The sequence below is a fragment of the Sphaeramia orbicularis genome, chromosome 18, assembly GCF_902148855.1.
Source record: "Sphaeramia orbicularis chromosome 18, fSphaOr1.1, whole genome shotgun sequence".
NCBI classification, from domain to species: domain Eukaryota; kingdom Metazoa; phylum Chordata; class Actinopteri; order Kurtiformes; family Apogonidae; genus Sphaeramia; species Sphaeramia orbicularis.
The window spans coordinates 15,509,385-15,523,254 of NC_043974.1; the positions used below are offsets into that span (position 1 = coordinate 15,509,385).

Here is a 13,870-nt window from a genome sequence, read left to right on the forward strand (position 1 = left end):
TAGTGACAGATCACCATGGCAGTAGATTTGTTTGTTGTACGTCCCTAAAATGAGTCCAGGGTGCTCCAACGCTAAAACATTAGTTCCACCTGCTACATGTTCTAACCTGAAGAAATAACACAAAACACCTAGGAATGATCCCATGCCCCCCCTGGAAAGCCTTTGCGCCCCCCCGGGGGGGTCCACCCCACAGTTTGAGAAACACTGCACTAAAGCGTTGTGATGCCCTTAATCCATCAGATTATGAAGGGAAGCAGATCAGTGATTCTGTCCCCACCAGCACCATGCGTTTCTTTGAAACTTTGGATCTGCCACAAACATTCTTCAGAATTCCTCCAGAAGACTGGGCTGATGATGCAGACTTTCAGAAGGCTGATCAAATTGTGTATTCCAGAAAAGTTGTCAGTGATGTTTCTGAAAGAGGGGTGGAGCTTATTCAAGACTTCAACTGTAGTCGAACAAACAGTGAAGATCACAAACAGTACTGGCTCCAAGTTGTCAAAGAACACAGGAACATTTTTTGTAATTTCAATAAAGCAACAGTGGTTGCTGGACTTTCTAAGTAACATTTTTATGTGAGTTGCAGTTTGATTTTGAGAATAAAATTACAAATTATTCTAATATGCCTTATTCATTTGGCTAGTTATGTTATAGTATATAAAGCAATCTGCACGTGTCTTGTGCAACCTCTAAATATTAATTAATTTACATAAAATTTGGACCAAAGTAATTTGGCCAGATATGGAACCAAATGCAGGGTTGGAATCCAGAGAATCTTAAAAAAAAAATTTCGGACCATCCTACTGCACGTTTCTTGATTTTTATGCCGGCAGGTCTAATAATTTCCTGTGAGGCCCTCAGTCTGCTTTATTAAAACCTTTCGCAGCTTCCTTCCCATATGCAAGCCACAGCAGAATACCAATAACCGAGGACAGAGACCCAGTCATGTACAAACAAGGAGTCCTTGATTTGAGGCGACCCCGATCCAGGCCAAGTCAGAACCGGTCCATTTCAGTGTTCACTTCCTCCACCACATTTGTCAGATTTAGTCAGCGCAATTTTTCAGAAACTAAGTGGGTGTTTCTATGAAACTGGGTTCATTTTATGCAGTGTATTTTCTCCAGTAGTGCACGCAAAATCCTCATTTAAATAGGGCGGTCTCTAAGACTTTGCACCTGTTGTAATTTGTGCAAGCAGTCTTGGTAAATCACCCGCAAACCGTGGTCACACCCCACACGCAAAATTCTAGATTGCGCATCAAATTACTACACGCAAATTGGGATCTTAGTAGATTCGGCCCAAAGTGGCTTATTGTAGAGTTTTATGTGCAATAGCTATGAATTTACTTTAAAATCAGAAAGAAAATCACAGCAAAGCAGATTCTATGGCCATAATGGTTATAAATTCATCATGATCTCAGATCCACATAATGCTACATTATAAAGTAGGTTTGGAGAATTTATAAGTGGGTGCCTCTATGAAACGGGCTTCATTCTGGTACCTGGCAGTATTTTAGCTTTTTAGACCAAATAATAAAAGAGAAATTTAGACATATTTCCCCCTAGGATGTACCTAATGATGACCTCAAATAAATGCAAAAAAATTATACTCTTCCTCTGAGTCATCCCAAAATTAATAAATTTTTAATAAAATACTGGGGCAAAAATAGGACCCAAATTGGGACAGGAAAAGCTACCTAGGTGTCAGCGCATTTGATCTGGAAAACATGGCTGTAAATGGTCTTATATAGACTATAAATAAAGACACTGTGTTAAATTTGATGATCCTAGTGGTTTTTCTAATCCAAACATGGGATTTTCATGAATCTCAGACTCATTCCAGGTTTCATGTGTAACCCATCGTGTCCACTCATGTTACATGCGGAACCTGCCTATTAAACACATATAAATTATGAGTGATTTTGCAACAGCTGTCATTTTTGTGAAACACTCTGCCTTGCATATTTACTTCGATTCCCAAATGTTCCTGTGAGGGAATAAAAAGATATTTTTAAAAAATAGCAGATCATTTTTGTGTCCTTTTGACCGTGTTACATACAGATTTTTGCATTAAAAATGTTGTAAAACAATAAAAAGATGTGTTTTATCTGAAATATAGTTTCTCTATCTCAGTAAATATTTATTTTTAAAATAGACCAAAAGTGCTTCCAAACTTTCTGCATAAATTGCGAGTGATTTTGCAACAGCGGCCATTTTTGTGAAACACTCTGCCTCGGATATTTACTTCGATTCCCAAAATGTACCTGTGAGAGAATAAAAAGATATTCGAAAAAAATAGTAGCGTGTAATGTTCGTGTCCTTTTTCATCGTGCTACATGCGGATTCTTACATAAAAATAATATAAAATAATATAAAACTGTGTTTTATCTGAAAAATAGTTTATCTTTTATCTCAGTAAATATTTATTTTTAAAATAGACCCAAAGTGCTTCTAAACTTGCTTTGTAACATTAGTCTAGATCTGGTTTGAATTTTTAGCCCCTCTGTCCTGTTTTTAGGAACTAGTTTCACAGAAGCACCCAGGTGTGAAAATCTGTTACTGTTTGGTTTGACTGTGCACCTGCTGACCTCATAACTGTCACTCTATACACTACTGCTGTTACTGTAAATAGACTGACATGTATACTTTCACTGATTCCTATTCATGTTCTATTTTACCAGTTTTTTTTAATGCATGAGATTTAACAAGGTGAGAGAGAAACAGTATCTCAGTTCGCTGTGTGTCCTGTACATTTAGTGAACTGACAATAAAGAATTTTGGAATGTTGAATCTTGAAAAGCCATGTATCTTCAATAGGATGATTTTTAATGTTTGTGATGACCTGAAGGATTAAGAGTTCCTTTTGGGTTAAGATAATCCTCCACCTTCTAAACTACAACAGGACTGTTTTTCTGATCTCATGAAAAGTTATTAAAAGACTTCTCAACTGATGATGATCTTATAGAAAAGATGATAAAAAGTAGTATAAAAGTAGTTTGACCTTTACCCTTTATTGGGCAAGTGACTATTTTTGGTCATTTACACTCACATTATTAGACAGTGACATCAACAGTTCCAGTGAGGACAGTGAGTCAACAATCTGAGGTCCAACGTGGTCTCCAGGGTCTGTAAGGTCCACCTCTGCATGAACAGTGAGTGGACCTGCTTTGTTAGGTACCATGAAGTAATGGTACTAATGTAAGGAATGATGTTCAAAGGGAGAATGTGGATGTGGACAGGGGTCTGGATCAGCACTGATGTGGGTCTAATGTTCTAAAATACATGTTCCTTTCATATTACATGTGTTTTTCTTGTATTTTTTATATACCTCTTGGATTTTTTTTTTTTTTTTTTTTTTTTTTGGCCACTTATGGGCAAGGAACCAAATATAGTAACTTCACTGACCTTGATTTTGTACATGAAAATAAAAAATGTTGAAAAATTTCACAAAAGTAATAAAGTCTTGTTATGTCCTCCAATAACACATTAAGGTTGAAATTTTGAATTTCAGAGTATTTCTATAGTGGCCTATAAAAGGTTAAACATGCACAGCAATAAAATGCAGCATAAAATAAAAATTAATTAATAAATTGAAAAATGTAAAAAATATATATATATTTTAATGTTAAGAAACAAAAAAATAAAAATTTAACAATTTTAAAAAAAAATGCAGCATACACATGAACACAGCAGTAAAATCCAAAAACATTTTCTAAAACAGCAAAACCCTGACAGGGGTGATAACACTGTATACTTTTAATCAAATAATCCAGTGGTTCCCAACCTTTTTTTACTCGTGACCCCATTTTAACATCACAAATTTCTGGCAAACCCAGACATTCAAAATGGAGAATTTTTTTTTTTTTTTTTGCAAAAAAAAATTGTTTTTGATCAAGTAATAGTTTGCTATACTATGTAACAAATAAACGTTATTTTAGATGACATTTAGTCTATATAATGTATATCATTCTGGACGGAGGCAGAAAAGCCAGGTGTAGATTACTGCACAAAGTGAGAATTTGCTTTTCCTTGGTCAGGATATGTACAGTCAGTCCAGCTTGGATTTACAAGGCTGACAATTAATACTGAACAAACAAGAACTCAAACTATGAATTATGAAAGAGCTGCAGCATCTGAAACTGACCACAATGAACATTTGACCGATAAACAGAACCACAGTGCTTCAGTTTCAGACTCACAGTTTGTCTTCTATGGATTGTGATTGTCTCTGTCAACTCACCATATATTTTTTATTTTTATCAGTTACTAGAAATTTCAGGTGCCCCACATAGGGTCCTGACCCCAAGGTTGAAAAACACTGAAATAATGCATAACTTTTACTGGTAGTATTTGCACAGAATGGTAAAAGTCCTTTAAACTAAAGAATCAGAGTACTTCCCTCTGGTGGACTCACATGCAGTTGCGAGCAGCCAAGTCTCTGTGCAGGAAACCCTGTGAACTCAAATAGTCCATCCCTTCAGCGATGTCAATCATAAAGCGCAGGAGACTCTGATAGGGAACAAACTGGAAAAGGGGTACAAAAATGAGCATTTATTTATGATATTTAAAGATTAAATTTGCTTCTACTGGTTGCATCTCACCATTGGAATATCACCGTAGCGTGTAGCAATGAGGAAGCGGCGCAGGTCTCCATGTTTCATGAAGGGCAGGATGACCAGAGGAACTGGAAGATGAGAGTCCTCTTCTCTGTCTAAAGTGACTCCTGAAGAGCAAGCATTCACATGTCACACAATATTTAAACTATCTTTTAACCCATAAAGACCCAAACATCCACCGTCGACAAAACCATCTACTGATCTATACTGTTTAATACCTGTTGATCCACTAATCCTATCAATACATGGAAATAATTGGTGTAAAATACAGTTTATCATCTTTTCACGGCCCCGTCCAATCCCAAATGAAAATTTCTCTTTATTTAACCTTTCTTAAGGGATCTATCACCATTTATTATAATATAATCATCTGTATTTTGCATTTTTCAGAATAAATCAGGTATTTTTTCAATATTTAATGTACTGGTCATGTAGATGTTCATAAAAACTCATAGTAAGTTTAAAAGTTATTATTTTACAACAGAGAAAACTGAAGAAAAAGTGACTTTTTCAACAAAGATATCAATCAACAACTTTTGTCATTGATCCAACTCCATGGGTTTTACTGGTGAATCCATGTTGTAGAAGGCGATGGTGTTTCCATGGTAACTACAGAGCCTCTGAACATCCAAACGGGTCATATCTGATGACCATGAAAAGATGACAAACTGTATTTTACACCAATTATTTACACATATTGATAGGATTAGTGGATCAACAGGTATTAAACAGTTTAGATCAGTAGATGGTTTGGGTCTTTATGGGTTAAATGCACTGTGAACAAAACAGTTGAACCATGTTAGACATCTTACCAAGTAATCTGACCACATTATCATGATCAAAGTTCTTCATGATCTCAGCCTCTTTCAGAAAGTCATGTAAGTCCTCCTGGGTGTGGAATCCAACTGAACACACAGAAAAGAGAAATAAAATACAATCAATTAAGTGGTTCCAGGCACAACAAACCCCGCCCCTCGCTCATATTTTAGCTTATTTTGGCATCAGTCCAGCTGATGTCATCATGTCTATGCATGTGCTGATGTCAGCATATCAATTGCCTCTATATAAGTTTGAAGTAAATTGAAACAAAATTGATGTTTTTATAGACATGTGAAATTTCACCCATTATAAGTAAATGGAAGAAAAAAAAGATTTCAAAAATTCATCAAAAATTGGAACTTTGACCTACTTTTCCCAAAATGTAATAATGTTTATTCTGGGTCACTGACAATCTATAAACCCAATTTGGTATGAATTCAACCGATAGTTTTGCTGCTGGAGTGTTAACAAACAAACAAGCAAACCAAACCACCTTCGGGGGCTGGGGTAAAAGTATGAGGAGAACTTCAATAAAAGGTTTTAGATGATTAATAGACACTCACCTCTCATGGTCTTCACCGCAACCTTGAGATCAGTGCCTCCGTCTGATGTGAAAACTCCTTCATAGACTGAGCCAAACTCTCCTGTAAAGCAATAAAAAGCAGACATGTTCAAGAAATGTGTAACTGATAACTGACTGTAACTCATACATTCACATTACTGCACCGTAGTCACTTTCACACCTGTGTGTATGTGTATAGTGTACAGTTACTGCCATTTCCTGTAGATTTGAACATATGCACATCTTCTATTTTTTTCTGCTTTATCAGTGTATTTTAGTTACATATATTGCTCTCATCTCTTCACATTTTTTTTTTTTTTTTTTTTTTGCTTTTTGCTGTTTTTTTAACAGTGTTTTTGTATGTAACTGAGCTATTATGACCAAGCATTTTCCCTTGTGGGTCAGTAAAGTTTGTCTAAGTCTAAGATCCATACAGAAGAGGTTTTTTGTTATCGGGGATGGATAATTAAATTAAATTAAATTAAATTAAATTAAATTAAATTAAATTAAATTAAATTAATAATAATAATAATAATAATAATTATAATAATAATAATAATTATTATTATTATTATTATTATTATTATTATTATTATTATTATTTGATTTGATTTTTTATTTTGTTTTTTTTGTATTATTACCTCTGCCAGGAGGTATTGTGATCACTTTGCTTTGTGTGCGTGCATGATTGTTTGCTTGTTTGTTAGCAAGATAACTCAAAAAGTTATGGATGGATTTTCATGAAATTTTCAGGAAATGTTGATACTGGCACAAGGAAGAAATAATTAAATTTTGGTGGTGAACGGGGGTGGGAGGGCCCACGGGGGGGCCCCACTGATCGACCTTGGCGGAGGTCTGCGCTCTCCGAGTGCTTTTCTAGAAAAGACAGCGCAGACCTCCGCCAAGGTCGATCAGTGGGCCCCCCCCATGGGCCCCCCCACCCCCGATCACCACCAAAATTTAATTATTTTTTAATTTAATGATAATAACCAACATTAATCTGTTATATTTCAACAGATGAGATGGGTGTGAAATCTGAATATTCTTCCCTATATCACAGGGTCATGAACTGACCTTTTCCCAGCTCCTTTCCCAGGGTGAGCTGGTTTCTCTCCACCAGGACATCCTTTAAACTGTCCACCAGTCTGCCGCTGAGACCCTCCAACAACTGCACCACACCCCCCACCCCTGAAACACACACAACATATGATAAGTGAAACACACTCAAACAAACTAGACTTTCTATTTCCAGAGTCCCAGATGGTGAAGTATGAGCCCTGATCCTTACTGCATCCCTGCTGAGGTGACACCTCCAGGTCTACTGAACGTCTGTAAGAAACCCCAGGGTTCATCGGCAAAAGCTCCATTTCCTGTTCAGACCTGAAATAGAATTACCATGTAATTATTAACCCATAAACACCCAAACACCTACCATCGACCAAAACCATCTACTGATCTAAGGTGTTTAATACCTGCTGATCCACTAATCCTACCAATACATGTAAATAATTGGTGTAAAATACAATTTGTCATCTTTTCGTGGTCATCAGATATGACCCATTTGGACATTCAGAGGCTCTGTAGTTACCGTGGAAACACCATCCATGGAGTTGGATCAATGACAGTGGATGGACACACTGGGTTTATGTTCAGTTAAGGATAGATTTGACTGGAAAAGTCACTTTTTCTTTAGTTTTCTCTGTTTTTGATATAATAACTCTAAACTTAATCTAAGCTTTTATGAACATCCACATGATTAGTAAATTAAATGTGGGAAAATACTTGATGTTTATTGAAAAAAATGCGAAATAAAGAGGATAATGTTGTAATAAATGGCAATAAATCACTGAAGAATAAAGAAAAAAATATTTTGGACTGGGTCTTCATTGGTTAATCCAGTACTGCACTGAAGTACAGATTTGAATAGGTGTGTGTCAACTCCATGGGTTTTACTGGTGAATCAATGTTGTAGAAGATGACAGCATTTTCATGGTAACTACGGAGCCTCTGAACGTTTGAATGGGTCATATCTGATGACCATGAAAAGATGACAAACTGTATTTTACACCAATTATTGACATGTATTGATAGGATTAGTGGATCAGAAGTTACTAAACATTTTAGATTCATAGATGGTTTTGGTCGTCAGTGGCTGTTTGGGTCTTTATGGGTTCAAAGTACTTCCCACCTGATCCACTCATGTAAACATACATACGGATTGTTGCAGTGGCAGTGGATGGTTAAGTGATTTATCACCATTTTTCATAATATTATCCTCTCCATTTTGCTTTTTTTCAGCGAAAATGTGATATTTTCCTCTATTCATTTTACTGATTGTGTACTTGAATCATCATGCTGAGATTACATTTGAGGGTTATTATACCGAAAACAGAGAAAACTGGAGGAAAAGTGACTTTTTCAGTCAAATCTATCATTAATTGAACATAAATCAAGTGTTTCCATCCACTGTCATTGATCCAACTCCATGGGTTTTACTGGTGAATCAGTGTTATAGAGGATGACAGCATTTCCACGGTAACTACTCTACACTGATCATGTAGCTGTTCATTAAAACTCAGATGAAAGTTATTATATCAGAAACAGAAAAAATGGAATGAAAAGTGACTTTTTCCACAAAATGTATCATTAACTGAACATAAACCAAGTGTGTCCATCCACTGTCATTGATCAAACTCCATGGACTGTGTTTCCACGGTAACTACAGAGCCTCTGAATGTCCAAATGGGTCATATCTGATGACCATAAAAAGATGACAAACTGTATTTTACACCAAATGTTTACATGTATTGATAGGATTAGTGGATCAGAAGTTACAAAATATTTTAGATTCATAGATGGTTTTGGTGGTCGGTGGCTGTTTGGGTCTTAATGGGTTCAAAGTACTTCCCATCTGATCCACTCATGTAAACATACATATGGATTGTCACAGTGGTGGTGGATGGTTAAGTGATTTATCACCATTTATCATAATATTATGTAGATGTTCATTAAAACTCAGATTAAAGTTGAAAGTTATTATACCGAAAACAGAGAAAACTGGAGGAAAAGTGACTTTTTCAGTCAAATCTATCATTAACTGAACATAAACCCAGTGTGTCCTTCCACTGTCATTGATCCAACTCCATGGGTTTTACTGGGGAATCAATGTTGTAGAAGATGACAGTGTTTCCACGGTAACTACTCTACACTGATCATGTAGATCAGGGGTGTCGAACTCATGTTAGTTCAGGGGCCACATTCAGCCTAATATGATCTAAAGTGGGCCAGACCAGTAAAATAATATAAATAATAGGATACGAACTTATAAATAATGTCAACTCCAACATTTTTTTCTGTTTTTGAGTGAAAAAAGTCAAATTCTGTAATGAAAATGTTTACATCTACGAACCGTACTTGAACATAACATGAACAAATATGAACAACCTGAAAATTCTGAAGAAAAATAAGTGCAAATTTAACAATATTATGCCTTAGTTTATCATTTATACATATTCATCACAACTTACAGATGACAGTGGATCTACAAATACACAAAACAATTAGTCACAGGCAGAATATTATTAAAATTCCACATACTTCTCTTATGAAATTTCAGGTCATTCACATTTTTTGTAGTAAATGTAAACATTTTTTGTGTAATTTTACTTTTTTTCACATTGCAACAAAGAGAAAAAATTGTAGTTTTCATTATTTATAGGTTATTATGATAGTATTTTACTGGTATGATCCACTTTAGACTGAAATTACCTAAAATGATTTTAACATCCTTGATTGTTAATATCTTCAGTGTAATTTCTGCATTTCACAAATTCATCCCAGGGGCCAGATTGGACCCTTCGGCGGGCCGGATTTGGGCCCCGGGCCACATGTTTGACACCTGTGATGTAGATGTTCATTAAAACTCAGATTAAAGTTGAAAGATATTATATCAGAAACAGAAAAAACGGAAGAAAAAGTGACTTTTTCCACAAAATCTATCATTAACTGAACATAAACCAAGTATCTCCATCCACTGTCACTGATCAAACTCCATGGACAGTGTTTCCACAGTAACTACGGAGCCTCTGAACATCCAAATGGCTCATATCTGATGACCATAATAAGATGACAAACTGTATTTTACACCAAATATTTACATGGATTGACAAGATTAGTGGATCAACAGTGTAGATCAGTAGATGCTTTTGGTTGATGGTGGATTTTCGGGTCTTTATGGGTTAAATTCCGTGATAAAAAATGTCAAGAAATGTCAAAATGGATTTCTCCACACATGATAAAAAAAGAATAAAATCACTAATCAGACTAGTTTTACCTGAGCTTAGTAGAGTTTCGGCGAACAGCACACATGGCGATGGGGATTACAGCTATGGCAGCCAGAGCTCCAGATAAAACACAGACCACCACCCACATGAAGAAATGACTGTGGTGCTGAGCAGCAGGTGTCACTGGGTGTTCTGGTCCTGGGGTGTGGAAGTCTGGGGTCTGTGTCACTGATCCAGTTTGACTGACAGGTTGGACCGTCACTACGGGGGGGACGACCCTCCCTGTAACAACAGCAGCAATGTTTACTGAAGGCTTAGAATGTACAGTTCTGTGCATATGGCCCGGGTCAACAGTACACTGTAAAAGAAAAAAAAAAACATTAAAAAAAGGGTATTATTCCAGCAGCAGGGGTGCCAAAAAAATACGATTAAATTACTGAAAATAACCATCTCAAAAATACCGTCATTTTCCATAATTAAAACACAGTTTTTTTGCCCTAACTTTACATGAGATTTTGCTTTTTTTTTTTTTTTTTTTTTTTTTACTTTTTAATGTTTAACCCTTTCATGCATGAATTATGAGAACCTTAGTCAATATTTTTTTTCTTGAGTGATTTTATTCCTTTTTAAGCATGAAAAAAACAATGCAATTGAAATTTTATTTGATGAACCTATTCCTCATGGAGTTAAAAAAAAATGTCCACTCAGGGGACATTTTTTAACTCTCACCAGTAAAACCTATGAAGCTGGATGAATGACAGTGGATGGACACACTTAATTAATGATAGATTTGCTGAAAAAGTCACTTTTTTTCTGTTTTCCATGTTTCTGATTTAATAACCTTTGAATTTACTCTGAGTTTTAATAAACATCAACATGATCAACTGATTAAATATAATAAAATACCTACTTTATGCTGAAAAAATGATTAATACAGAGGATAATATAATAATAAATGGTGATAAATACTTAAGAAAGGTTTAATAGAGAGAAAAAATCATTTGGGAACTGCCATCAAAGAAGCGCTGGGTCTTTATGGGTTAAATATTAATAACATTTAATTTTCTTCCCTTTATATTCACTCATGCAGATATTATTCTGGCACTGTTATAGAAGTTCAGGTTAAATTACATTATAGAATAGATGTCCACTGTGGTGACCACTATGCATGAAAGGGTTAATAAAGAATATCTACATGTGTTAAAACAATCAAATTACCTATATATATATATATATATATATATATATATATATATATATATATATATATATATATATATATATATATATATATATATATATATATATATATGTATATATATATAAATAATTTTCAATGAAACTAAGTTGTACAATCCACTGATAAAAACTGTATTTGGACAGTTTATCAGTGCTTATACACGTTATTCATTCACAAAAATATATTTATTCAACATTTTTGTTGTGAAACCTCCCGTAATTATACAAGATAATTGTCAATTAACAAGTCTTGTTAAACTTATAGAACAAATACTTCTTTTACAGTTAATTGTCAGTAATTTTATCTAGTTTATTGATTGTTTTTTTTTTTTTTTTTTTTTTTTTTTACAGTATTAAGCTTTAAATTAATAGTTTAATCTCATAAATAGAAAATAAATATTTGCAAAATTATGATACATTTGTAAATGTATTTTAATGATTATATGTCTTATGTCTTATGTTGAAGTGGTTTTTTTTATTTATTTATTTATTTTCTTCTGTTTTGACATTCATATTTGACATAAATGCATCAATCAATCATAAACCAAGAGTTTCCATCCACTGTCACTGATCAAACTCCATGGATGGTGTTTCCACGGTAACTACAGAGCCTCTGAACATCCAAATGCGTCATATCTGATGACCATAAAAAGATGACAAACTGTATTTTACACCAATTATTTACATGGATTGACAAGATTAGTGGATCAATAGTTTAGATCAGTAGATGCTTTTGGTTGACGTTGATTTTTTTGGGTCTTTATGGGTTAAATTCCGTGATAAAAATGTCAAGAAATGTCAAAATGGATTTCTGCACTCATGATAAAAAAAAAAAATAGTATCAAGAATCAGACTAGTTTTACCTGAGCTTAGAGTTTCAGTTTGACAAACTGTATTTTACACCAATTATTTCCATGTACTGATAGGATTAATGGATCAGCAGGTATTAAACAATTTATTTCAGTAGATGGTTTTGGTGGTTTAGGTTTGCTGTTTGGGTCTTTATGAGTTCAAAGTACTTCCCACCTGACCCACTCATGTACACTTACATCTGTGGATTGTCACAGTGGCGGTGGATGCAGCCGGCGCCCCCTGCAGTGTGGACACGTCATTGGCGGCTTGTACTGACAGTCTGTAGTCGTGTTGTGGGTTGACTCCTGAGACTCCGACAGATGTCTGGTCCAGGTCTGACAGGAAGACCACGTCATCCTCACACACCTCCCACTGACCACCGGGCTGCATTTGCCTCTCACACTTGACATGGTATGTCACTTCCTGTCGGCCTCCGCGGTCGTGAGGAGGGTCCCACGTTAAAACCAGAACTGAGTCATTATGATGATGAGCCATTAGATTGACAGGAGCTGAGGGCGGCTCTGTGGACGACAGGATAGGACAGGATAGGACAGGACAGCAGTGATGTCTCTGACTGATCTGTGTCTGTTTATGAGTATTCATATCAGTACCATGAGGATACTGTCATAAACTGCACTGGATCATTTCAAAAAAGTGAATGCCTTGTGTCTGGAAAATGTGTCCAATGTTTGTAATAACAAAAAACAGGTGGCGCCAGGCGCAACTTATTTTGGCTTATTTAGATCCAGCTGATGTCATTATGTCTATGTATGTGGTGATGCCCCATTATAAGTAAATGGAAGAAAAAAAGATTTTAAAAATTTATAAAAAGTTTGAACTTTGACCTACTTTTCCCAAAACATAATGGCATCTATTCTGGGTCACTGGCAATCTATAAACCCAATTTGATGTGAATTCATTAAATAGTTTTGCCGCTACAGACATTTGAAATTTCCTCTATTATAAGTAAATGGGAAAAATAAAAAGTTTTAAAAATTCATAAAAAATTTGAACTTTGACCTACTTTTCCCAAAACATAATGGCATCTATTCTGGGTCACTGGCAATCTATAAACACAATTCAGTATGAATTCAATAAAGACTTTTGCTGCTACAGACATGTGAACTTTTGCCCATTATAAGTAAATGGGGAAAAAAACAATTAAAATATTCATAAAAAATTTGAAGTTTGACCTACTTCTCCTAAAATGTAATCACATTTATTCTGGGTCACCGGCAATCTATAAACCCAATTTGGTATGAATTCAGCCAATGGTTTTGCTGTTACAGACAGTTGAAATTTTGCACATTATACTGTAAGTCAATGGGAGAGAAAAAAAGATTTAAAAATTAATTTAAAAAAATTGGAGCTTTGACCTACTTTTCCCAAAATGTAATTACATTAATTCTGGGTCACTGGCAATCTATAAACCCAATTTGATGTGAATTCATTTAATAGTTTTGCTGCTACAGACATGTGAATTTTTGCCCATTATAAGTA

The 13,870-nt window shown here is 35.1% G+C and overlaps 1 protein-coding gene across 1 annotated transcript in view; it reads right to left on the reverse strand.

Moving 5' to 3' along the window:
* LOC115438282 (tyrosine-protein kinase receptor TYRO3) overlaps positions 1-13,870 on the reverse strand; it is a 31,210-nt gene that overhangs the window by 5,772 nt on the left and 11,568 nt on the right. Inside the window, exons 5-12 of the mRNA XM_030161779.1 lie at positions 12,568-12,891; positions 10,330-10,561; positions 7,285-7,376; positions 7,071-7,184; positions 5,998-6,078; positions 5,428-5,520; positions 4,601-4,722; positions 4,414-4,523 (exon numbers count right to left, since the gene is read on the reverse strand). Coding sequence (XP_030017639.1) covers positions 4,414-4,523; positions 4,601-4,722; positions 5,428-5,520; positions 5,998-6,078; positions 7,071-7,184; positions 7,285-7,376; positions 10,330-10,561; positions 12,568-12,891 — 1,168 coding nt within the window. The remainder of the gene's footprint in view (positions 1-4,413; positions 4,524-4,600; positions 4,723-5,427; positions 5,521-5,997; positions 6,079-7,070; positions 7,185-7,284; positions 7,377-10,329; positions 10,562-12,567; positions 12,892-13,870) is intronic.